Source organism: Solanum stenotomum, chromosome 1, assembly GCF_019186545.1.
Source record: "Solanum stenotomum isolate F172 chromosome 1, ASM1918654v1, whole genome shotgun sequence".
In the NCBI taxonomy this organism is placed as follows: Eukaryota; Viridiplantae; Streptophyta; class Magnoliopsida; order Solanales; family Solanaceae; genus Solanum; species Solanum stenotomum.
Window position 1 is genome coordinate 4,602,174 of NC_064282.1, and position 27,623 is coordinate 4,629,796.

A 27,623-nucleotide genomic window follows, 5' to 3' on the forward strand; every position below is an offset into this window, starting at 1 on the left:
GATATTGTTAAAAAAAGTGGACTTGCTCAACTGACTCTCAAAAGGTGGTTCATGATTCATGAGGTAGAACTGAACAGCACTAAATAAATGAGACAATAAGAAGAGGACCACATAACATAAAGTTTCAACTACCACATAAGAAATAAAATAAAGAATTGGTAATGGGTGAGGATCTAATGTAATGTTAATAAATTAATACTTAGGTCTAAGTCAACCTTTAAAATAAGTTCATGAGGTAAGCAATGGTCAAGAGTCAGAGACAATGTAAAGGGATACAAAATATTTCTGAGTAGAACTTTATACTTTTAAATTCTTAAGGGTAAATTAGTTAAACTGTTTTTATTAGTAGTGATTTCTTCAAAGGCATGTAAAAATAAGAATGGACAACTAATATGAGACGGGGAGTATATAAATGTGCGATTATTTCACTTGATCAACACTGCGCTACAAATTCACTTGTAAATGTTTTTATTCCAACATGATTTAATGTAGCAAATAGGAATATATGAAGATACAAAAAAGATCCCAACTTTTAAATAAAAGGATAGAAGATGAAAAACATTAAATAAATCACACAACAGTCTTCATGCCAACAGAAACAAAGTACAATTAAACAACAAATGGCTCAAACAGGAAAGCCAAAGCCACTGATGAACACTGACCACATGATACACGAAATGAACAACAATAACAAGAGACAAAGCTAAATCAAGTGTCTTAGATTCAACTCCACCATTGGTGCACTGCAACTCCTTCATCTATTAACTTCCCATACAATGTCAAACATTGCCAATAAGCCCTCTTTTGGCTTCCATTTTCCTCTTCATCATCATCATTATCAACTTCTTCCAATTGGTTTCTGCAGTGCAAGAACAACTCATCTACCAAACATATTGCTTTCTTCTTGATCATTTCCTCCACCACTTCTGCTTCTGCCTTCATCACAACATAGTCCTCTTCCTTCACATTTTTGCTCAACCATTCTGCTGCCCCAACTAAGGCTACTCCATCCCCTGATTGCTCTGACTCTTGGATTTCGACATCCAAGTTGTAAATCTCGAAATCTTGATTATTTGCAGGGTAGCTCCTCTTAAACCATTCTGTTACCCCATTTTTCTCATCAGAAATGAAGACTCTTCGAGGGTAATTCTCAAGAGAATCACCTAACAACTCAGGAAGAAACTTCATCTTCCTTGAAAATGATTTCAGCAATGCCCTTTTTGGCGGTTCGAGCAACACATCCTCTAATCCTTTCAATGCAACTTTCTTAGCCTCAGGTGTGCTTCCACAAACAATGTCCTTTTTCTGTGAATGCAGCTCAGTATTTCGTACCCCAGTTTTCCTGACTCCTACCAAAGTCTTGTCAAATCGTCGAATATACACGATTCTGTAGTTTGCTAGAGCTTTAAGCTCAGCTAAAGGATCATTGGTGAGTTGAGTTATAACAATGCCACCAATCTTGAGCACACGATCAATGAACTTACAGTTCCATGCAGTCTGAGCAATTGCAAAATCGAATGTCTCATTTGGAATTGAATTCTTGTAATCCATATCCGAATCAAGCACCAAATCAACCACATTGTCATTCAACAATTCCAAATCTTTGACCAAATGATCATTCTCAGAACTCAAAACAAGTCCTTTATGCCCCTTCTTAACAAGGCCTTCATCTGCCAAATCGCGAAAAAGATTATGCAACACATTGAAGTCCCTCCCATCAGAATTCACATAAGAATCGTCAATTACATCGAATGAACCTCTTAGTATGGACCCAATTGACGGCAATATGAAAAGAACCATTGCAAAGAACAAAGACCGTGACATAATCCTTAAAGCCCTCGAATCTGGTAGCTTAATAATCAAAACGGCGTCTTGATTCAACCCAATTTTCAACTCGGGAAAATGATTCCCCTTGATTTCCCCTCTTTTGGGGCAATACCCAAGACCAAAATCCATGCTTTTACAACAAACCGATCGGAAGAGTCTGTAAAAACTGATCGTACCTTGTGCTACAAGAACAGAGAGAGAGAGGGGGGGGGGGGAATCCAGCGACGGAAAAAAAGGTGAATTTAGCGAGTACAAAACCTAGCGGCGGTGTGATTGCCACCCACAAGAGCAACACGGGTAGATTTGATTCTACTCCAAAGGAGCAACAATTGTCTAATTCTAGCAACCTCCATGTTTTTTTCTGTTTGAAGCATTCAATAAAAAGGTCAAGAAAACCCCATGGAAAATTGAGTTTCTAGGTACACCCAGAAATGAAATTAGATGATCTAGAACTCAACTAACATCAACAATTAAGGGGAAAAAATAACCTTTTTTTCTTTAAGAGAAAAAAAATGTGGAAGAGATGATGATGAAGAAGAAGATGATGAAGCATAGATCTTGGAAACGGATGGATTTAATAGAGCTGTTTTGCATGCGTGTGGGGACTTGAGGGCCGTTACTTTGTTGTTCTGCTATTTTTTCGTTTTACCTCCTACTTTTTTTTTTTGTTACCGTGTTTAGAAACTTTACGCCTACAGTAAAATTTTATGGTGTAAAAAAATTTACACGTACAGATGATAAATATATGCTTATTAATTAGTTACGGTCAAATAATTTGTAAATATTTTTGTTTGATAAGGAGACAATCTTCAATACATGTTCCACCCAGGGTATTTATGCAATAAATTAGGACAAAGCTATTAATTTAATTAAGAGCATAGCATACGTAGAAAACAGGTAGATAATCGTCAATAGACAAAAGTATTTTTCTATATTTTTATCGAACTTGAAGGAAGAACTAGTAATATAGTTGAATTTAAATGAAAATACTCAGAATGTGTATGGTTCTTTTTAGAAAATAGCATATATATATTTTCAAAATCTCCACTTCTAAGTACTTTCTGCTTTCATTTTTACTTTTCTTATATACTAAAAATCAGCACCCATTTTTACTTGTTACTTTAAGTATATTAATATATAGTTATTTATTTATTTATTTTTATATTTTATCCTCAACATTAATTATTTATTTTTCAAGTCATTTTCTAAACCTCAGACTATACATCATCAATTAACATATGTATTGTAATAAAATATTCATATTAATTATTGTTTCTTAAAAAATACACAAAATCTAAAATAAATAAATAAAAGTGAACAGTGAAACTCACTTTGAGAGTATGTCTTATATAAGTCCATTGAAAACATGAGATTTTTTGTTAATGAACATTTGTATGCCACTTTTTTATTTACACCTTTTACAATATTAATATTATTTTTTTTGTTTATATCAATTGCATAAACCTGAATTGAACAAAGAAAGAAAATAAAAAATTGTTCATAGTGAAAAAATTAGCCATAAAAGTTGGGAGTAGTATATTAGGCCATGCAGGCAAAATAGATCATCAATCAATCCCTTCAACAACTACTCTTGCTTTTATGTCTAGACTAGACTAGACTAGTAGTTGAGTTTAGTTTCCCTTTAAAATACGTAACTCCATCCAAAATACTTTTATTAAGGTGGAGTATTAAAGAAAGAAAAAGCATTTAGTAGTATATTACTAGGCCACTTAATTAAACTATGAATTGAAAAATTCCTTCAACATTCTTCTAGAATTAAACTAGAATCAACTAAATTATTGCCTATTTGCTTACTTACCCTCAAATCCCTTAGCTCCATGATTGATTGTCATTATAATTTTTAAGGTTCGTTGTCTAAAAGTGAGTAGGGTGTGTATTAGTCGATTCGATTTGATTTTATATATTATTATTTTATTAATTTTATATATGCTAAATCAATAAGATATTTTTTAATCGATTTTTTGTTTATTAGTTCTTATCATTAATGGTTCGGTTTCGAGTTAACTAATAAAAAAATGTGACTTCTCCACAATTTGGCGCGATAAGACAATAATGTAATTTAACATAATCCTCATGAAATATAAACAACAGTAACTAATATGATTAAAAAAAAAAAAAAAAAAAAACTATACAAGTGCAACACAAATAAAAGAACTAGGACAATAATTTGAGTTGAAGGCATTGAGCAAAGGTAGTAACTAATAAGATACTCATATTAGCATTCAATTTTTATATAGAGGCAAAGTAGTAAATTACAGAGTTATCGATTTATCCAATAATTCAAAATTAAAAAATCAATATTGAATCAATAACCAGATAATTTTTTCTTTATAAAATCATTAAGAACCCATTAACTCAATAACAAAAACTCAATAATATTTTTTCTATTAAATTTATTAATCGATTCGATTTTTGCACACGAAATTCAGATGGGAGGTTCGAAATGAAATTGTCTAGGTGCATTTATAGATGATTAAGTAACTTAACGTTAACAAGTGTCGGTGGATCAAGTGTAGGTATCACATGATTGAGGTAAGGTACAAATAAATAGAGCTCGCATGCTCTATCTCTGACAGAGATGGTTCAGCCCGTTTTCTATAATCCACCTGGCAAAGACAACAAGGCCCATTTCGATTTGGCACTTTCTATTGAACCAAAAAAATGGAAACTTTATAACATGACAACTTTGAATTATTTAAACTTGGGGTTCTAACTGGGGAAGGAAAATACTTCTTCAATTATTTGAAAAATGAAATAGAGATTTAATTATTTGGTTGGTTGGTTGGTTTCTATAGTTTCATCTATTGTCAGTTAATTTTTTATTCTAGATTTATCTAAAGTTGGTCATTTTAGTCGAAAGCTGGGCTAACTATATAAATTGTTAACTTTTACACACACTTTTTATTTGAATTCCAATATATAAGAATATGTAGAAGCATACGATTGATAACTCAAGTGATAAAAACAAATTAACAATAATACACTTCTGATTAATCATTCGATTGGCAAACAGTTTAAGGATCATTATCACTCGATAGCTAAATCTCAACATACATATTATTGATGTCTACATTAAATGCTGTTTACATTTTACATTATGACCAAATTCATATCTGAAAAAATGTACTTTGTAGAATACTATTCCATCTTTATATAGGCACTTTATAGTAAGCAAATGAAATTTACACATATTCCGAGGATAAGAAAAAAAAATGTAAAGAATGTTGGAATTGTGTCGTGACACCTAAATCATATTAATCGTTTAAGCACTTCGAAAAAACTGTAATGACGGTTTTAATTTTTTAAACAATAAAAACAATTTCATCGAAGTTTTTGTGTTATATTTTTCTGATAAGTTGTAAAATTATTAATATAGTCCCAATTATTTATTCAATCTTACCAAACAAACAAAAATTTATAAAATCGCATAATAAATTATTACAAAGTCATTGTGGTCAGTCGTGTTCACTCAATATAGATGAAAAACTATATTTTTTTTATTAAACATTGAAGTAGTAGTAATAAATTTGGTTTAAAAAATAATGAAATTGATGAAATAAATGATAAAGTATGAATTGGTTTAAAGTAATACTAAATATGTTGGTGAGAATAATAAATTTTAAAAAGTAATGATATGATTATAAATTTCATTTACATATGAAATAAATGGCAAGTAGATTTATATGGGGTTATTTTAATAAAATATAAACTTGTGGGTCAATTTTTATATTTAAAAAAAGTCTCAAATCATGATATGGACTTCCCAAAATCATAATTATTTGAGATTATGAGATTTCATCTCATGATTGAAATCAACGTGAAATCACATGTCCAAATGTTAATATTATCTCATGCTTTTATATCGTGATATGATATCGCATGGTCAAACACCGATTTAATCGAGCAAAAAACATAAGTATACAAAATAAGCACCTTAATAACCACTATATAACAATAGTTGTTTATTTTTCACCACTATAGCAATAGATTTTTTTCAAAAACATGAAATAATATTAATAAAAAGAAAATGAAAACAAATTAGGAGAGAGATTATTATGACCCACAATTTTTTCTATTTTTTTTACCTTCCACAATTAACTCAAATTGTTATACATTCTCTTTCATAAAAAAAAAAGTATTTTAACCAAATTAAAACTTTGTACCTCCTCTATTATGAAAGTTTGTATAATTATTGATATGAACAATGTTTCAATTCTAATTTAATACAACAGACGATGGGGTGCAATAAGTATGTGTCGATAAATCACGTCGAAATTGGTGATTGTTATTTGTAATTTTCGTTATTGTTATTTTATGATCTGAAAATAGTAGTGTTGTATGTGACGGGTGTTGGTGTATTTGATATAGTATAGATAATTTATTATACACCAAATTCGGTTGGTGTATGTGTAAGTACGGTGTAATTGATGATTTGTTAACATAATGAATTCAAAATTTGATGCTTTTTCATGCTTGTTATTTTGAAATCAGACCATATTAGTGTTGTATCCGATGGTGTGGTGAATATATTTTAGATATTTGGCTTCTTTATTTTGTGGTAGATGTGTTGGTGTATTTGATATATTTTAGATAACTTATAAACACCAACTTTGCTGGTGTATGTGTATATGTTTGTGGTCAGAGGTGGATCTACTAAGGGGTGTGGGGGTGCCATGCCACCCCCGAACTTCGACGGAAATTCTATATATACATAGGTATATATATATAATATTTATTTTATATAAAGCGTGCCACCCACAGAACAAAATTGGCTTGTGGTGCCACGGTAGGGGGGTAACTTTAGAAGGCTGATGTTGCGGATTCGAATCCCATTTGTACCTATTTTTTTGAAAAACATGTTTTTTTAAGAAAAAGGAAATTGCTGCACACGTTCTTTTAAGAAAAATTAGAGAACTAAAATTAATTTATATCGAAAAGACGAATAATTTAATCAAATATAAAATTAATTTAATCGATAAGTCTATTTGGCACCCACGGAATCTAAATCCTGGATCCGCCACTGTTTGTGGTATACGTCATTGTTGTTAAATAACTTGGTAATTTGTAGTGTATATGATATTTGGTTGGATTAAGGTATATACATTGAAATCTTACAATAATTATATTGTTTAAACTACTGATGTTGGTGTATTTCATACCAAAATAACAACCAAATTGTTATACTATTTCAATAGTTAAAGTTATTTTGTATAGCAACATTATCATTGTTTTAATATAAATATATCATATTGTCTACCAAAAAATAAATCAATTTTTTATACTAAATTAAATTGATATATATATATATATATATATATATATATATATATATGTATATATATATATGTAGCGGTGAATATGATTGTGCAGTGACTATATTTAGATATTTAGCTTTTTTTTTGTTTTTTTTTTTGGTAAATGTCTTGGTGTTAGTATATGTACATCATTCATGTACAAACTTGTTTAATCAAATTTATTATACCATAATATAATATTTTTTCTTTTTTTTTTACAATATTAACTAAAAGATTACATTATCGATATATGAATTAGTCTGCAGAAATAATTATCAGGGTATGCAAACATTTTTTTTTTTTATGATTTTATATATATTGGTATTTCATATAATGAAATATAAATTGGTACTTCTTTTACAAAAGAATTGAAACCGAATTGGAGAGAAAGAAAAAAATTGCAAGAATAATTGTATCAAATAAGAAAAGTGTTTAATGGTAGGATTCCTATTAATTAGACAATAAATTCTCTGCTAAAAAATTAACACTTATATTCAAAAAATCAACAAAAAAAAGAGAGAAAGAAACGTACATCCTCAAAAAAGGATCTTTAAATAAAGAATCATATTCAATTATAAATGTTATTGAGAATATCAAAGTAAATATAGTAAATTATGAGTTCCACAATATTAGCATACTAACCCCCAAAAAATAGCAATTAAAAAATGTGTATTATTTTCAAAATTAGTTCCTTATAGTGTTGAAACTGAAAGATATTATTGTCAAAATGTTGATTTTGATTATGGTATAAAATTAACTTTCGATATAAAAAGGTTTGTGCCTTTGTAAAAATTTCAACGGATTTCTGTATGAAATGGTACATATTAAGATATTTTGTTGGATTAAAATATGATGTAATACTCTTGCTAAACTGATAGGCTGAACACCAACTTCAAATCATAATTTATGTCATATAATATATCATCTGTTAATTATTTTATAAGAATATATCTATCCAATTAATAATCTTATAACACAACAACACCAACATTTTATCAATATCACCTTTCAGTTCCAACACTGAAATGAAGAACACCACATTTTGAGAAATATTATTTTTCAGAATCTTTAAGGATTAAAAATTAAGTATAAAGATAAAAAAAAATCATCAAATTTATCCAATTGTATAAGTATAAAAGTTTCTCCTTACCCTTCCTTTTAAACAAATTATGGGTAACAGAAATATGCTTTTCATTATCAATGGTAAGAAATTTTTTTCCATATTCACTCATCGAAGATAAAGTGAATGCTTTCAACTCGAAACTAATTGATCTCAAACAAGTATTGTTAATATTCTATTTATTATCGTACAGGTCAAAGGAAACATATAATGTTATCTCAAATTATAGGCAATTTTGAAAAAAAAAACAAAGGTTTGAAGATTAACCAAAATTCTTAATGAGAAAAGATGTAAACTTTTAAGGAGTATAACCCATAGGAAACACACAATTTTCTTTATTTTCTGATTAGAGATGATTTTGAAAAAAATAACTAAGAAAGAAACAAATCAAACCCAATGCCGAAAAAATATGAATGAATAACTTCTTGCTCCTAAAAACTAACAATGAAGTTGATAAAACTAAATTAATGATTTTACTTTCTTGAAAAGGAATAAGAGAGAGAAAAAATATCTTAAATATAGAAACGTATTCAATAATAGTTATACTTAAAAATCTAAAAAATATACACCATAATTTATGGGTCCCACACACTAACCCAAGAAAATAGCTAGGAAAAATATGTAGAAATGTGTAGTATTTAATACATTGTCATATTTTTAATTACAAACTTAATGTTATAAATAAAAATGAATATATTAATATAATGTAATTTAAAGCCTTAAACACAATATTCTAGTAATTTTTCCACTTAATCTAGCTTTGACATATTTGATTTGACAAAATATTTGACCAATCTTCTTTATAACAAAATCTATCTTGATGGTTAGTTTACCATAATTTTTTAATTTGTTTGATTTTAAATTGATAAAATGAATAATTTTGAAATATTTATTTGCAAAAATAATATTACTTATTGTTTAGGCACATTGCCAAATGATACTTCTATTTTATACTCTACTAGTGAATCAATTCGCGCTTTGCGCGATAGTAGAAAACACATCTTTAAATTTATTATTTTTTGTTTTTGAATATTGAATTAACGTAAATATAATTTTTGAAAGATTAAATCAATAAATGAGAAGTTGAAAATTTAAAACTAATGAAAAAATGAGGAAAATTGATACAATAACTATTTTATCAACTATCAAGGAACATTTACAAAGCAGTATGATTTACATAATTTAAATCTCAGACAGACCATAGGCTGACCAGATCAACTAATACTTCATTTACAATCAAAGCAATTAGTTTTAGCCACATTCTTTAGGCATGTTAGTGGGTTTCACTCTAGATGGTAAGACAAACAATAAGTAAAAACTAAAACTGAAAGGTAAAAAAAAAGTAAAGTAATGAAAATAAATCAATTAAATACACCCAGTCATGAGTCACTCATATCTTATTGTATTTGTATACATTCCACCTACTTTATCAATTTCTTCCTTTCACTTTTTCTGATTAATTAAAAAAAAATATTGGTCATTCAAGAATACATGCTACACTTAAATTGCTCCACAATCATCACTTTCACGATGTCATAACTCATAAGTTTCCGCGAATAGACAAAGTCTGACCAATATTTTTACATTAACACCCACACTGAATATGTTATCCTCCTCTTCATATTGTCTTCAAACTTTTCATTTCCTTCCTTAAATACAACAAAATTAACAGCCAATGTTATTTAATTCCATTTATAAGAAAAGAGATCGATAAGAAAGCAAGCATAAGAATCTATAACGCTCAGACTTGCACTATTGTTAGAGGAGCCAACACACAATTGGTGACTATTTCAAAGAGTCTGAACAACACAAGATCTAATATTGTTATCTATATAGCAAAATTCAGTTCGAACAACAAAATTCATTGGAATCCTAATAAAGTATAATAAGTAAAGTGGATAAGATATGGATTAAAATAATCGAGAACTTTCTTATGCAGCATGCACGCTCTAAATGAAATTTATGTATGACTTCGTGACTCAATACTAACCAACATAATATGATTACTGGCGGATGTGGAAACTGCAATGTAGCATCGACATTTTGCACTGCACCGATCTTCCAACATATATGTGCTTCAAGCTGATCAGATTTATTCCTCATTTATATACTTATATATATTGTATGTTTTTTTCCTTAAGAGTATATTTATAGGTGTAACAGTTCCTAGGAAATTATAGCAGTTGGAATATGATAGGTCAGGACTTTTCATTCTTTATACCCTTTTAATTAAGCAATCAATGTAAACCGTTACAATTTACAAAATGGCAAGTTAAGAGAGTGACCTATGATTATTCTTATGCACAAAAAATGACGAAAAAAATGAGAAAATTATCAAAAATCTGAAAAATAGATAAATAGCTTTCCTGGATGATGAGAGGTGCCACATCAGCTTTTACAAATCTTCCTTTATATATATATATATATATTCCGTTCCTTTTATTCAAGCCAAATTGTATTATGCACTAGCCTTATCAATGAAATTTTAAAAATCTAAATTGAATAATTATTAATGATCAGTGAACTGATGAATCCATTTGCAACTCCTTTTGAAAATCTTACCTAAATGTCTTTTTTTTTTCAAATACTTACTCTTTTCGTCTACTTTTAATTGTTATGTTGTATTTTTTAAAAGTTAATTTGACTAATTTTTAAAGTTAAATTAGATTACATTTATTACAAAATATTTAGATATTCAAAAAGTATACGAAAAAATACTATAAATTATCGTATTTTTTTGCATAACAATATAATAAAAAAATACATCATAAAATATTAATTAAAGTCCTTATAATTTGACTCAATTTTTTTTTAATAATTAAAAGTGCATAGAGAGAAGTATAATGTCCAACAAATTATTGGGGGGTTCTTGATAGTACAAAGAAAAATTAAGTAAATTTTTATATAAAAAAAAGTAATAAAAAATATATTCTGTGTATACTACAAAAGAAGAAGTAAAAAAAGGAGCACTTTTTATTCTCCTCGAACAAGCTAAAAATCCGCCCATATATAATATTTTTTTTTAAAAAGGGCATAAAAGGAAAGTAACGAAGATATTCCGCTGCCGCACGCGAGAATCACGTGACATTGATCCTTGAAATTGACAAGCACTACAGTTTCAGTCATCAAACCCTAAAACAAGAAATCGGAGAATTCATCAAAATCACCGGAAAAAATGGGAGTGGAGAAGGAAGTTATCAGAGCCGGTAATGGCCCCAAACCACAGCCTGGTCAAACTGTTACCGTCCACTGCACTGGCTACGGTGAGTCCTCTTTCTTTTTCCCCCCAAGAAAAAGATCCATTTTCTTTTCACAAGGGATGAATCGGATAAGTCGCATCAAACTAGTTAGGGTTTAATCTCTAATTCAGTCTGTTTTTCTCCTTAATAGATGAATCGGATCTTTAATTTAGTTTGATTCTTTATTAAGTACAGTTTTGGTTAATATTGTTTTTCTTGTTTTATGCCTGCAGGGAAAGATAGAGACCTGAGTCAGAAGTTCTGGAGGTAAATTTATTATTTTTCTTTTATGAAGTTTGATACAGGGTGATATGTAGTATATATCTTTGCCTAATTTGTACGTGTAACAGCACTAAGGATCCAGGCCAGCAGCCTTTCTCTTTCAAGATCGGCCAAGGCAAAGTTATCAAAGGTACTTATGACTCCTGTATATATTGATTTATATGATTTGTCCCCTAGTTTATGCGTTAGTATATGTTGTTAATAAATGCGTGAGAATGTATTCAATTGGACAATCAGTTTGGAAAATTTAGTAATCTTATATTGGACTAACCATGAATGGAACTTATAGTAGTGATCCCACTTCTTTTCTTATTGATTTCAATTGTCATTTTAAATCTCTCTCTAAAACTTGATTTCTGACCATAGAAGTGGTCCAGAAGCTTATATCTCTTTTACTGGACAGCAGAAAACTACACTTGTGTAAAGCAAACAAAAGCTTACTACTTTAGTGGTCAAAGAGGTCTAAATGTGACATAGGTGGATTCATGTAGAGTTATAGATCTGTTGGCAAATGATGGTAGGTCTTAAGTTAAGACAACCGGCTTGCTATCATTCTAGAAAAGACACAATGGAAGGAGCAAAGATAGCTTTCCCCTTGAAGCACACACATAATTCAGCTGATTCTTCGGTGTCTGAGTGATAACAGATTAATGTTGGATAAACTAACACTCTTTTATCAAATCGAAAGCTCATATCCGACTAATGAAGTGAAATTTGGCTGTGGTAAACTTTTATACTGGCATATATTTAAATCCTTCTATATTTGTCAGACATGTGCCCATTATGAACAAATCCCCACCTCCTTCTGGGGTCTTCAAAGGGAGAAACTTGGAGAACACTGTAGACCATAGTGACAATTCTCTCGGGGTGCATTTCTTTTATTCTTATATCTCCTTTTTTACAGGATGGGATGAAGGAGTACTGGGCATGCAATTAGGAGAAGTTGCTCGATTAACGGTAAATGGCTTCTCTTTTCTTTTGATTCTCAGTTGAGGTAAAATTAATCACGGAGTTAGTTATGGTTTGGAGTTAGTTATCCATGTTATGAAGTTTAGACTTCCATTGAGTTATGGGTTTATAGTCAGAAAACTAAGAGGCAATTGGAAAAAAAGGAGCTTGATATCTCCTTAGTAATTTTTACATTATTGAGTTTTGATTTATTTTCACTTCACTAAAATGTCAGAATCCTTTTGGCTGACTGGCTTATTGGTAGATATCAATGCCGACTCAACAAGATTGGGGCCGAAAGCCAAACCTTAAAGAGGGGCCCTAATATTTTTATTTAAAATCTACTTTTCTAGCCTTTTTAGATGCGGAGTCATTAATTACTGTTTTATAATCGATTTGTTTTAGTAATTCCTTTTCAATTGATAATATAGCTAATCCACTCAATCTCTCCTGGGACATTATTGATCTTAGATAAGATTTTATCAATTTTAGTTTTGAAAATCTTCTTTCGACTGAGGCAATAATTACAAGAATTGTTAGCATTTATTCTATAAGCAATATTTTTTAATTCAGAATTTTTATCATTTTTTAAAAATCTATCAAAGGCTCCTTTTTGGGATTTATTTAATTCTTCAAGTTCTCTTTTTCTCTCTTTTTGTAAAACCAGAATCATATTTTCTCATTGACATATTTAAATTGAATAATTTTAATAATAACTAAAACAAGAATATATATATACTTATGAACTAAGAATATCAACAATAACAGATTTTCAAGAAAACTATAAAATGAAGTTAGAATAATGAAACTTGGCTCACGAATTTGATAAGTTGATAAAACAATATCGACATAGTGTTGTGTTCCTTCAATATTATTATAATGATTGCTTGTTGCACTTCTTGAGATTTTGAAGAAGACACCCAAAAGTAATTTTTGTTCTTTTGCAACTTTTAAGCAATAGTAAATTAAAAAAAATTGTAGGAGAGAGTTCAATATTGAGAATGAAAATAAAAAAATAGAGAATAAAAAAGACGAGTATAAGGCAAATAATAATGTAGGGTCAAATTTTTAGGAGATAAATAAGGAAACACAACTTTCCACTTAAGGAAATTATTCCCAAAAAATGTTTCATTCCCTTAAAAAAGTGGAAAAACTAACGGTCATTTTTTTTTAAATATACTTCTTACATGTTTTGTTTAAAATAATTTTAAAAGTACATATAATTTTTTTTAAAAATAATATATATAAGTATTTTTTAAAAAAATAAAATTGGGGCCCCCAAAAATATTGGGCCCCAAGCGATGAATTTAGTGGCCTAGTGGTTAAGACGGCTCTGGTAGACATTATGATGTTTTCTACGATTGATACTCAAATATATTGATGGTTTCAGATGGCTCCCCCTAATGGTCGTTTTTCAATTTCTGCTTCATAGTAACTGCCCATTTCATGGTCACATCATCTCCATCTTTTTGATGGGATTGGCTGTAAAGTTTATAATAGAATGGTGATGATACAATATTTGCATTCTTCCTAAGAGTATTAATCTTGCTATAATTGTGTACATATCTGAAAAAAGTTTCTAGACTTTATGTATTAAGATCTTCTATTAGGAGAGGTTTAAACTGATGTCTTTAATTTTGCAGTGCACCCCTGATTATGCTTATGGTGCTGGTGGATTTCCAGCATGGGGTATTCAGCCAAACTCAGTTCTGGTTTTTGAGATTGAAGTCTTAGGTGCACAATGAGCAATTTGCTAACATTTGGGCAATCCTGATGGAGCTGTTGTGTACTCTATAGTCTATACAGTAGACAGCTTGAGGGTATCAGAACTGCTCATGTACTCTTTGCTCTAATGCAACTTGTTGAAACAGATTAAGGCGATAATAAATGCTTTCTAGCTTTTCTCTGGATAATGGTCATACTTTGAGACTACTAATTTGTATTACAAGACAAATTAGTTGGTAATTAAATATAATATGGAATGGATGTAAGAGTTTGTATGGTCAACTCCAACTAATATGGGATACTATTCTCCTCGTTCTCTTTATATGCTTGCCTATTGCCTTCTGTAAATAGCTAATGTTCTTCACAAAAATTGACAGCTTAAAAGAATTTGGTGGAAATTCAATTTGACAAACTAGGAGGAAAAAATGGGAATGTAAATATGTGAAATTGTCTCTGTGGTGGTGTACCCTTGTGTCTTGCCAGTTGTTCCCTTCTTTTTTAAGGGTATGCTGGGTGGGATTTTATTTAACAACAATAAGATGTACACTATAGGAGGGACAATCCCAGCTCTTATGCCGGGTTTCCTTGCTCTATCTGTTGAGAATCAAAAGATCTCTAATTATCTGTGAGGCAACTCTTGATGTTCATGATGGTCTGAGGAATTTTCCAGTTTGTAGCTGGTGCTTGTCAACTTGATTGGCTTCTGTCAGGCAGCGTTTGATAACTATGTCATACTGTAATTCACTGATTGTGTCATTTTGCAAGGAATGCCAGCCTTGCCATTCATTAACTATGATGTATCTTATCCCTTTGCTTGATGCACCATTCTAGTCCATACGACATTGCCTGGAGTTTGAATGATCATTTTGAGCAAATCTGGAATGACCTCGTTAGTTTGCTTTAGGCCACAATTAGATGAGGTGATGATTTAAGAAATAATAGTGTTTTGACGAGTCTAGTGACAGGATTAACTGCTTTAAGAGTTCAGCGGTGGAGTAATATTTGTCTCCATAGTATATCATGAAAACTTTGATTCCTAGTGTGGCACAGAAGAAGCCCCACCAACTTTGAGCCAGTTGATTGTGGCCAAGTAGGTGCTCCCACAATCTCATTTGAACACCATGAGGGCCTACCACATCAATCATTAGCTATCATCAGTACCCCTCAAGGGCTCTCCACAGTAAGATACTCATCTTGAAAGGTACTTTGTTGTTTGTTACATACTTTGCTGTCAAACCAACCACCCTCTTCTTTTTTTATCTCTCAATTACCATTTAGAGATCAAATTGGTCTGTCTGGTAAGCAGCCTTCAGTCATGTTAATTTGGTATTGTCTCACAACTCTACACATCTCTTCTTTTGCGTCACTACTGCCAACCTCCATTGTTGCAATGTCTAAATAAATCAGCAAGAAACTAACAAATCCCTTTAATTGATGCTAGTGGTTGCTTTGTGTCTTGAAAAATGTAGACCTAAATTTACTCTTATGATTATTCATTATTTGAAAATTTACTTAATTATATGGAGTGGTTGTCGATTATTATAAAGTATTATTGAATCTAATATAATATAGGGAGTGGTTGAACCTGCTTTGGCTGAAAGTCCTATTTCACACCATGGTGTTAATCATTTTATTTTCTCTTTTGGAGTCATGTGGAGTAGTAATTAAGCTTTTCAAATTACAATTATGCTTTCTGCTTAACTTTCTAATGATGTTTAATGGACCTTAAACACCCATTGCCTCCTAAAGTCGCGGCCTGAGTCCTTAAAAGTTTATCAATACTGGCATGATCCTCATAAATATCAAGGGCACGAGAGACTAAATTAAGTGTGCGTTTGACCATGTTCCATTGTAAAATTCAAAAAAATACACGAGGGACTAAATTAAGTGTGCGTTTGACCATGTTTCATTAAAAAATTCGAAAAAATAATAATATTTTCAAGTGAAAATGACATTTTAAAATAAACTATACTACTTGAATATATAAGCGATAATTTTTTTGGTCTAATAATTTTATTTTATGTAATTTAAGAAATTAAGTTATGCAATTTGGTTGAATATAATCATTGCTAATAATTATACTTGATCGCAAAATCATCATTTTTGTTGATTTTGTTGCACGTTTATGAAGAAGGGTTTAATAACAGTTGTTTAGTACTCAATTAGTTCATTTTATGTGAGACCATTGGTTTGAATCTTCAGTTCAAAATACTAGTGTTTCTTACCCATTTAACTTATTTCTAAAATATATTTTCATTTTTACTTATCACTTTTGATATAACAAAAACAGTCAATCGCTTATTTTTTTCTATGTTTTACCCTTAACATTAAATACTATTCTCCAAATCATTTTTCAAAACCGATACTAGACACTAATTAGTAGGAATAATATGGTAGAATACTTATATTAATAATTGTTTTATTAATGGGTGTGTCAACTCAAACATCAACCAAAAAAAAAAAAAAACCAAGAAAGGATACCATTGTATTTATGATTGTAATGAAGGGTAAAGTTGTCATTGGAACGTATATATAATGCTATCCTACCCAAATTACATCACTTCTTCTTTCACCTGCTCTTCTTCTACTTTCAAACAATAATCACTTCACATTCTGCCTCTGCTTCTCCCCTCTCTTCATTGTAAGTCTTTCAATACCATTTTTTTCTTAGTTTACACACTGTTTATGTTTCTTTAACATAATCATGATAATTTAAATGATAAGCACTTTGATTTATCTGGTTTGGTGAAAGTTAATGTTCTTTGGGATATCTTTTATCTAATCTTGGAAAGCCCCTTCTTATCAGTTTTTCATCTTTAGGTTTTCTTGATGTTTTTTTTTCTGAATTCTTGATTTTATCTCCATGTGTGTTTTTTCTTGATGTTTGCATCACTTCTTTCATCTTCTACCTGTTTACATTCTGCCTCTGCTTCTCTCTCTCTGTCTCTGCATACTGCTTGCTGGTTTACACTTGTCTTGGATCTCTTCATTGTACGTTTTTCACTAGACTATGCACACTGTTTATGTTCTTGATACTTTAAATTATAAGCCCTTTGATTTATCTGGTTTGGTTATGATCTTTGGGATATCTTTTTGTCTAATCTTGGAAAATCCCTTATCATTTTTTCATGTTTAGGTTTTCTTGATGTTTTTTCTGAATTCTTGATTTCATCTCCTTGTGTGTGTGTTTTTGCCTCTTCAAAAGATTTTCAGAAGCATTTGTTTGATGGGGTTTTCTTGCAAGATTTGGCCTTAAACTTATGGTTTTACTGTTGAGAACACCAGTTTTGCTTCTTTTTATCAATTTTATATTTATTGCAAAGGATATCTGGATTTAGTTTGGGTTTTAGTGTTTAAGTTCATGAGAACTCATAGAGAGCTGTATAATGTCATGATGTAGGAGCCTGATTTGATTAGGTTATTGAGGTTGATTGTGCCTAGGTTACTCCACATCCCTTCAATTCCTTTTAGCCCTTTTTTTTTCTTCATTTTTTTTTGAATTTTATTCATATGAAATGGAATAAGAGATAGGTTTCAGGTATGTTGTGTGGGTAAAAAACCGTTGCTGTCTGGTAACTCACAATCTTTTTTCTCTTAAGGATTTTGGTGATATTACATTGCAAACTGTTTAGTTGTTCTGGTTCAGGACTTTGATGCATTTGCTGCCAAATGTTTCAGGTGCACTAACTTCCTATTGTCAACATACCACGACTGCGAAAACTTCTGTAGTGTAAAGAAGTAACAATATGCGGTGGCTGAGCCTGTCAATTGATGTGCTTTGTTGCGTCATCCCCTTGAACTTGTATTGCAGGGTGATCCTTTAAGTCATTTCTCCTATTAAACCAGATTTCTCTTTTCCCTCACCATTCTCTTCATCTGCCTATCAACTGTAACCAGTTAATTTTGTCTTTTTTCTTGATAAATCTATAGGATTAGCTGAAAGATAGACAATTGCTAATCAAATTAAATCCTCTTAGTCCTGATTTTGATTCGTTTGCACTTTGTCACTGTGCTCATTATTGGTCTTTCAGATTGCTTTTTTCATACTGCAATTTCCTCAAGTTTCTCCTTTGTTGTAGTCTCCATTTTCCTCCGAAAGCTAGTACCTATTATTCTTGGGCTTCAGATATTGTCTTTTGGCATAGATTTTGAATATCATTGGAAGGTTGAAAGTAGTTATGGTGTGCCAAGCCGCAAGCCAAACAAGATTTCGGGCCTTAAAGCATGAGAATGGAATCACAGGGAGAGCAACAATTAGAGTTAGGGTTATAGCATGCTTTCAACCATTGCAGAATTGCCAGGTTCGTTCTATATTATTGCCTCACTTATGGATAATTACTGTGATATTTAACTGTTGCTTCTCAGTTGTGGGCTTCTATGATGTAATTGAAAAGCTGCCAAACTTACAGTCTGTTTTTGCTTACCAGGCTGAATACTTCCGTCAGTTGTTGAAGCCTGTGACGTAGATGCTCTGAGTTCACGCCTTTGTTTTAAATCCAGCTTTATAGTAATTTCTTGTTATTTATGTCCTTAAAGTAAATTAAGGTGGAATTTGTACAATCCATATCACTGGTATGCATCTAGTCTTTCTGCTGCTATTTGTGTTAAACTTCTGTTGCATTTTGCCTATGGATTTCCATCTAATTTCTTACATTATGCATGTTAGGTTTCTCTTCTGTCTAGATGGTTACAACCAGCAAGCTCCAATATTACCAGCAGGATCCTGCATGGACTTCACCAAATTTGAATTATGCCACTACACTCTTGCAACCTGGACATCACCTTGGTGTTCCATCTCTGTATACCCCTGCCATATGTGCTGCAAATGCAGTTTCTCCTAGGCGTTCAAGCTTTGTCCCTTGTTTGCCTAATTCCAAGGAAGCCCGTCACAATGGAGTCAATTGGCTGCCAAACTTAGTTCCCACCAAAAATGAGTATCCAAGTGATACTAAACGCTTTCTTCCTCACTTGATTGGATTTAAGTCCCCACCAACTGATGCATCTACAAGTTCTCAGAAGAGGTTTCTCATTTGTGATCAATCTGGGAATCAAACTAGATTCTTCTTTAGTCAAGGTCGTCCTGCTGAGAATGAAATTATTACACCGAAAGAAGTGTTTGGTGCTTATGGTTTGCATCAAAATGAGAACCTGAATGTTGTAGTAGAGCAGAGATCTCATGTGAAGCCTGTTAGTGGAGAGAAATTGGATGAAAGTTATGTAAATGGTGAAGAAAGTAATACGCATGAAGATACAGATGACATCAATGCCTTGCTTTTCTCTTCTGATGACATTGAAGGCGACGAAGATGATGATGTTTATGGTGAGGATGATGAAGTAACTAGCACAGATCGCTCTCCTTGTGCAAAACAGGGGTGCTGCGGCTGCGGTGAGCATGAGCAACAGTCTGTGGAACTTACAGAAGAAGTTGCCAGTTCTGATGGCACATGCAAAAGGCTAAGATTGCTAGATGGTGGGTACAAGAAATCATCATACATAGGATCTAGATGGCCCAATGATGATGTGGAAGCAAGATGTGTGAGAGGCTCTCTTCCTTCTAGTGGGAAGGATAAGGATTCCAGTTTGAGCACTAGGGAAAGGAAAGTTAAAATTCGTGAAACTTTGAAGATTCTTGAGAGCTTGATTCCTGGGATAAAGAGTAAGGACCCGTTGTTGGTTATTGATGAAGCAATCAATTACTTGAAGTCTTTGAGGGGTAAAGCCGAAGCCTTAGTATCTGAGCTCCCTCAAGAGTATTCCCCAGCCTCTTGTTAAAGAACAGACTAGTATCCAACCCCGACAACAGTAGCATTATGGATTTTTAGGGGTATAGTTGCTTGGATAGTACAGAAAAGCCATATATCATTATTTGGTTGAAAGTAGTTAAATTGTGAAGCATTTACCATCTTCATCAGTCCTACAGTGCAACAAGTATTATTATCCACTAGAGGAAAAGATTTAGTGGGATTCTTTTGATCTTTTACTTGCAAGGGGTAGAACAAAAAGGGGAATGTTTATGGTCGACGAGGAATGATTATTTTTAGCTTTTGTGGTTAAGAAAGTAGAATTTCAATGTTCAAAAGATGAGTGCTGTAAATGAGGGGGGACCCTTTAAAATCTTGAGAAAACCATGGATTCTATGCATGCGCATTTGGTGATTTGGGGTCCCACCATCCACCCTATTATGTTTCTTGAATTGAATGACTGTATGATGGTTTTCTTTTTGTGGTTGGTTATGTCAGGGTCAGTTTGTGTGACTATTTCACTTGGTACTTGCTATCTCCCACCAGCACAGGGTCAGAGTGGCTTGCTATCTCCCACCGTTATAGGTCAGAATGAGTAGCTATGATGTTTTGATCTTTCTGTTGATTCCACAAAAGGCAGTGATGGCATTGGTGTTGAAGAAGGTGCATTGAAAAAGGGACCCCTGCCCTCTAAGCTTATCATGAAAAGGGTGATGGAGAGACATGATCAAATCTTGTCTTAAAGTTAGGTTTGTTTCCACTTTGGATGGGTGAGTTGTAGTTGGAGACTTGTGAGTCTTTTCAGCGTGGTGTCTTTTTATGAGCCTGATGGACCCTTGTGTTTCATGCTATTATTGCTGTGTGTGTTGTCTTTATGCTTTTTCTACTTAAAATAATATACTAGTAATAAAATATAGTTTGTTTCGATATTTTTATTTTTGCGTCCTCTCTGTTCTTGTGATCCTTTTCATATTTGCTTGCACCTTTTGTTGAATGGATACTGATGTCTATGTTTGATTATTATGTGGTTATATATATTTATAAACGTTAGAACTAATTACTGTTATCTTACTTGAAATTGAAATCGTTGCCTGCTAAAAGAAGTTTACTGTTATCAAACTGAAAATGGGTTATTTTATTTCCGCAAGGAGAAAAATTAATGTTCTCTGAGATTAACTTCTATACATTGATGTTCTAAAAAGTTTGTATACCATCAGATTAAATTATATATAACTATTTATAATACTAAGTGGGTAATTTGAAAGCTAAGGCAAAGAATTATCTAATAAAGCAATTTAAATTGCATTTATGATGGGAAAAATTCATTATACTATTGAATATAAATGAATTTAATCATGTAAACTAAATCCTAGAGATTGTTTGGTACGCGAGATAGGATAGACATGAATATCCTTAAGATTAGGCTATCTCACCTTCTATATGGGATTGAGCCCCACCATTTTTAGTTCAAATTGTTAGCTCTTGGGACTAATATTACCAAACGATCCCTAATTGTACTATGAAAAGGGCTACCATGCTAACATGCATAATCACAGTTCTTTTGAAAGTATTGCAAGCTATGATTCAGATATTGAAATTCAATGAAAAAGGTGTAAAAGTGTGCAATTGGTTATAATTTTCATTTCTTCTTTAGAAAGAAATGGTATACCTATTATTATTTTAGGACTTTGACACTAATATCACTTTTCTACCTACTTTAACCGAAGTTAATGGTCTAATCTCTAAAGCACATCCAGCAGGGGCAAACCTAATATTCAACCAAAGAGTAACTGCAAAAAGGAAAAAGAGATGGCGTGTCTAGCGACTTTTTATTACTAACAAAAACAAAAGATCCTCAACAAGGATACGTAGAAGCAACGGAGACTAGGGCCTTACCTTACTAATCCTAATGAGGTAAAGAAAGTTTACTAATTAACAAGCATGATTGTAACATGTAATTTATTAAGGAAAAAAAGTGTCCTGATGCATAACAATTCTTGTGTTGGACAACACTCATCTTAGTTTAGCTTAGCTTAGCTTTGTGGTTACTATTCTACATTGTGGTTCATTCTTTATGCACTAGTTTTTGAAATTTCGCCTCACGTATCTTTAGGAGAATAGTAAAACTCCAAGAATGTGGTCTGTTAGCGAGTTAGTCTTTTGGAGCCATGTTTGTGAAAGGATCTGAACACCCAAATGCAATACATTGATAGTTCAAGATCATATAAACCTCTTTATATGTTCTTCTACACCGAACATCAAACTTTATATATGTCATAACTCATAAAGATCAATGAGGTTTGCATACCTTTAATAAGTGGAAGGTACAGAGATTCATTTAATGAATATCATCATTGGAAATTGAGGAATACAACATATATGTATTAATCACCAGTCAATGAACCACCTTGTTTGTTATCTAGTGAGTGTCATGGAGGAAGTAGTTCCCAAGATTTTGTCCTCTAATATTTCCATGTTACATGCATTTTGTCCATAGAACAATGAAGGAGTCAATTCCTAACCAATTCTATTATATATTCAACGTGAAAGGCTTTCGATCCCATCTGTCTGAACTTTCAACTACTGGACAGACAAGTCCACCAAGACAGGTACTAATCTTGTAGTCTTGGTACCTAAAGATGAAAAGTGAAAGAAGGAACAACTAGAAGAGACAGAGAGATATAGAGCTCTAAAACATTCGTTCCTGCTGTTATGTTTAACTTATGGGATTTGTCAAGTTAAGTTGTTCCATTATCTCCTTGTTTCATTTGTTTGGAAGTTTAAAGTATCTACTTGCCATGTTATGTTGCCTTTTTATCTTTTTGGTTAAGACATGACTTGATTCAGAAAGCTAATCAATGCTTCTGATATTCCATTTCACCACAGTTTTCTAACCATTTAGTGGTAATCAAATATTTTCTTGAAAGTTAAGCAACCTCACTAAGTTTTTTGCTCTAATGAAGTACATACTGTTGAGAGACCAGATACAGAGCTGCATCTTATTCATTTAATTAATGGCTTCTCGACTGCCATCGAATACTACGTTAGTATGTATTACACTTGGTCAAATTAGTTTTTATATTCATGTAATTCTTTACGGATAGTCACAGAATAATAGTAAGTTAACTGCGTGTCAGTGGTGGTATGCATACCAGCAAAACCAGTTTTACTGCACCTCCGAATGCAAATTTAAGATGGTACAATCATTACAGAGAAACCAGTCACCAGTAAACTAGAGAATCTATAATAAATTGTGCTATTATCACAATTTCTATCTACAATGAAAATGAAAGTCTTAACTACTCTTGTGATAGGAGAATCATGATAATCTTGAATATTAGGGAACACAGAATGACTTTGTGAGGTAATCTTGTAACCGGTAGTCTTCTATCATAGCCTTTTCCTTCTCAGGAAATGGAATTTCTCCACCTTCTAGGCTTTGTGGTCTGTTCAGCATTTGGGATATGACTACTGATGTCATGTGTTTCTACATTTGTCGTTTTTGTGAGCTTACTCAACTTTTTCCAACCTGCAGTCCATGCTGAGGCTTGTTTTGGTTTTGCAATCTTATCGAACTGTCTCTGTAAGTTATCCATGTCATTTTGGAGTTCTACGTATTTAGTCTTCACAGTCTCTAGTTCAAACTTAAGAGTGTTGATGTCCTTCTTGGCTGCTGTCCATCCCTCTTGAAATGATTGTGGCGTTGCTTCAAGCAATGACTTATGGTGTGATACCAGGGGTTGATAATGAGATTCCCCTGCATCTTTGAGAGAGATATTGGCTATTGCATTGCTTATCTTCACCTGCTCAGAGAAGAGAACTTGCACCACGACTCGTAGTGGGAGCCTTTCGTTCTGAGCAGCGTGCATGCAAGCATCGACAGAGAGTTTCTGGCAATCCATCACCCTGCAAAGCCTCTTTCTTTCATGTTCTGAGAGTGTTGGATGGGCCTGTTATGTTGTATATCAGTGAGTTTCTGTTAAAAGGATAAGCATGTTGGGCTAGAATTCTATGATGCAGACAGTATAATTTCAATATTTGCAGATGATTTACTTCTATGTGATCAATTAGATCTTTAGCATATACAACATTCTAGAATTCTTAAGCATATGTCACTTTTACTTGAAAAATTATAATGTATAACTGTAAGTTTGTTTAACTCCTAAGATATGTAAGCAGGCTAATATTGTTGGTTTTTGAAACAACGAGATTTCAGAACAGAAAGGCAAACTATATTCATGATAAATCAAAAACAACAAGCTCAACAGCAATGGCTTTAAGGATATCAATTAATGATGCACCCAGCAATAAAATTGTCAGGATTATATTAAAATACCTTGAGATAGGAATCAATTGCTCGATAAAGTCCATCGTCACATGTTCTTGCTGAATCTGGCAAAGCCTCAGCCAAGACCTGAAACTTTGTCAAGGAAAGATTTCTATCTCTAGATACTTCTGTTAAGTAACTGTCAACGAGCCTTGCCACCCTCATCTTGGCATTTAGATTTGTACCCCTTTGACTTCCATCGTGCATATGTTTATCGGGGAATGGATATCTACTAGGACTTGAACTTTCTGTCTGCTCTTGAATTATGAAATGTTCCAAAAGCCTCTGCACGAGATCAATGTCATACATGGTTTCACTTTTATTGTAAGATGGTATGAGGAGATCAGCCAATGTAGCCTGCTCAAATTGCATGCCTACGCGTTTCTCCAGTTCTGTTATCAAAGCTGGAGCCACTTTAAGCATGTTTGCCATCCTCAATAGTCGAAGAAGGAAGCTACACGAAACACTGTCCTTCTGTTGTGGGAGTATGCTTATTAGGCTTTCAACAATCATCCTTTGATCTTTTGCCTGGACAGTTGGTATTTCTTCTCCTGATCCTGCTATTATCATATGGAGACCCCCTCTCCAACTACTGCTTCCATTACTATTACTGCTATTGCTGCCATCTTCCGCCAATCCGGATCCTTCTTTGATTAAACCTGGCAGCCATTTAGTTGCATACTGCATAATGGAAGCACCTATCAGTTCATGTCTCATTCCCTTTACCTTGATTGCAGTAATCACTCTCACAAAGTGATCAATCCTGAGAATCGTAACATCTTCAAACCACCAATCAGGAGGTACTTGGTGGTTTCTACTCGGACTAGAAACGCTTGCAGGCTTACCAGTATATTGCCATTTTATACCTTTTGGATTGGCACAAGCTTTCCATGCAATGGACTCACTACATCTTCTAACAATTTGTAGGTTTTCAGCCCATGGTGATAACTTTTCACAGCTCTTTAGCACCAGTATGGAGTCTCTCCATGAAGATAAAACCACATAGCTGAGAAAAGCTTCAGTCTTGAATATAAGGTTGCCTTCTTCCAAATCCTCAGTCATTTCAAGATACTCTGCTGCACATCTTAAGCCAGAAATATTGGTTGCACTTAGATCAATAGCAATACCATAACAGAACTTTGCTGCTAGCTCAAATGCCTCAGGTCCACCTGGTAACTCATTTAAAGATACCTTGCTCAATTCTGCATCCCTTGACTCATATATGATTCTGTTCATTTTCCCACTTCTAGAAAGCAAAGGATACTTTTTTTTTTTATACATATTTAGTAGTGAAGTAAACAAAGAGAAACTAGTCAGTCATATTATTTTCCACAAGAATAAGATATGAGATAGAAATTTGAAGTGTTTTGAGTTATAGGGAATCACCTTGTGTAAATGGAAATTTACATCTTCAATATGAACTAAAAGGTCACTTGGGATATCAGTTGCTACATACCTATTCAAAGAACACATAAGTTGAGGTATTCCAACAAACCATTTTAAAGAAGTAATACAAGTAGTTAGTACATACCAAGATTGTCCTTTTTGCTCAAAACTATCAGTCTTGACTCCATTCTTGCTGGTACTGTGAACTCCATTACCATAATCTCTTCCACTAACAGACTCATTTTCTGATTCCCACATGTTGTGAAGCTGAAAGACTAGGAAACAGAATTCACAGCAGAGAATTTTCTCAAGAAAACTCACAAGTCACACAGTCTCAAGAAAGTGACACTAAGTTGAAGGAAGGGAGCAGAGCAAGTAGAGAAGCTGGAGTGGTGAGGAAAAAAAAGGAAAAATCTCACATGGGGATGCTTGGAATTATCTCATACTTGTCGGCTTCTCAAAAGATTTTCAAGGCAACTTACAGGCTGTGCAGTAATGGTCACAGTACTATTCTGTGGATCAATTCATTGCTAATTCTCTTTTCCAATCATTGAATTATTAAAATTTCTCAATAGGTGTAAGTCTTAGGGAGGAGAAAAGGGGTTAATCCTCATATACTCATTAAGCTTTTTTGGTAAATTTGTTTGAATATCGAAACAGTCTATCTACCTTTTTTAAGTTGGGTAAGATCTGTGTATAAACTATCTTTTTCAGACTTCACTTATAAGATTACATGGTATATGATGTTGTTGTTGCTGGTAAGTCTACTTAAACTTTTCCCACTTTTAAAATTTTGTGTCAACTAGTTGGAACGTCCAAAACATTCTTTCTCATGAGAGAAGGACTAATGAAGTTTTTATTTTTTACATGGAGTAGGTATAGTATTTTTATAAATGTAGACATCAAATTTATTCTCTAATGAAGGAGTATGGACCACTTTCTTCCTTTGAGTTCATGTGTGAATTATATTTTGGGTAATCTGGTAACTCTCATTTCTATCTTTCATTTTCTTGTCCTTATTCTTTTGTTTGGCCATTTATATAAGAATAAAAGTTGGGTGTTGGCATGGAAACTTCTAGTGACTAGTGAAATGTTCACTCCCATTCATAACATTATTGACTGTCTTAAAATGTATACATAAAATTAATGGATATATAGTGATATTTCTAGTCCACTATGAAATTCTAGATTCGTCTCGCAAAATATTTTTGTGAGAAGTAGAAGTTTCCATTTTCATTGCAACTTTGGCCTTTTTTCCCTAGAGACACCCTCTGAAAAAATTGAATGTGTAAAAGATTGCTTGTAATAAACGGATGTGTTCAAATTCTGGGGCTACGTACCCAAAAGAAAAGAGAAACAAATAAAATGTCCTTCCTTGATGTTTTTATAATTTTATAGTAAAAGCAAATCTAAGCAATTATGACCAAGAGACACATGCCAATATTTTTTGTCAAAAACATAGGTTAGTGCTAAATATATGTAGGTGCAATTGGGATGTTGTACTCTAGACTCTAGTCCTCTTGATAAATGATGAATAACAAATTATATGGGTCCTAATGTTTTTGTCCTTGAAATGACTGTAACAGTAAAAGTTAGTAGCCATTTTGGAATCATCATCAATTACTATTATATGAAAGAGAGATCTCCTAAGGGGCTCCATTGTCAGATTCATCACCCATATATGTCTCTTTAATTTACTCCTACTTTTTTTAA

The 27,623-nt window shown here is 32.4% G+C and overlaps 4 protein-coding genes across 4 annotated transcripts; 2 read left to right on the forward strand and 2 right to left on the reverse strand.

The window, feature by feature from the left end:
* Positions 1–518: 518 nt before the first annotated feature.
* LOC125861444 (uncharacterized) lies at positions 519–2,376 on the reverse strand. The gene has a single exon (XM_049541343.1). It carries the CDS (start codon positions 1,954–1,956, stop codon positions 724–726), a length of 1,233 nt encoding a protein of 410 aa, XP_049397300.1. The 5' UTR covers positions 1,957–2,376; the 3' UTR covers positions 519–723.
* An 8,907-nt stretch (positions 2,377–11,283) lies between these two features.
* On the forward strand, positions 11,284–14,778 carry LOC125861552 (peptidyl-prolyl cis-trans isomerase FKBP12). The gene is made up of 5 exons (XM_049541421.1): positions 11,284–11,525; positions 11,735–11,768; positions 11,852–11,913; positions 12,688–12,740; positions 14,375–14,778. Exons 1-5 carry the CDS (start codon positions 11,438–11,440, stop codon positions 14,474–14,476), a joined length of 339 nt encoding a protein of 112 aa, XP_049397378.1. The 5' UTR covers positions 11,284–11,437; the 3' UTR covers positions 14,477–14,778.
* A 2,230-nt stretch (positions 14,779–17,008) lies between these two features.
* On the forward strand, positions 17,009–21,095 carry LOC125861449 (transcription factor bHLH143-like). The gene is made up of 4 exons (XM_049541347.1): positions 17,009–17,097; positions 18,135–18,757; positions 18,884–19,028; positions 19,123–21,095. Exon 4 carries the CDS (start codon positions 19,140–19,142, stop codon positions 20,226–20,228), a length of 1,089 nt encoding a protein of 362 aa, XP_049397304.1. The 5' UTR covers positions 17,009–17,097; positions 18,135–18,757; positions 18,884–19,028; positions 19,123–19,139; the 3' UTR covers positions 20,229–21,095.
* Positions 21,096–23,350: 2,255 nt separating this feature from the next.
* On the reverse strand, positions 23,351–26,491 carry LOC125861381 (root phototropism protein 3-like). The gene is made up of 4 exons (XM_049541298.1): positions 26,056–26,491; positions 25,911–25,980; positions 24,534–25,787; positions 23,351–24,147 (listed from the first exon to the last, which is right to left on the reverse strand). The coding sequence occupies exons 1-4, from the start codon at positions 26,166–26,168 to the stop codon at positions 23,605–23,607; spliced, it is 1,980 nt and encodes a 659-aa protein (XP_049397255.1). The 5' UTR covers positions 26,169–26,491; the 3' UTR covers positions 23,351–23,604.
* Between the last annotated feature and the right edge of the window lie 1,132 nt (positions 26,492–27,623).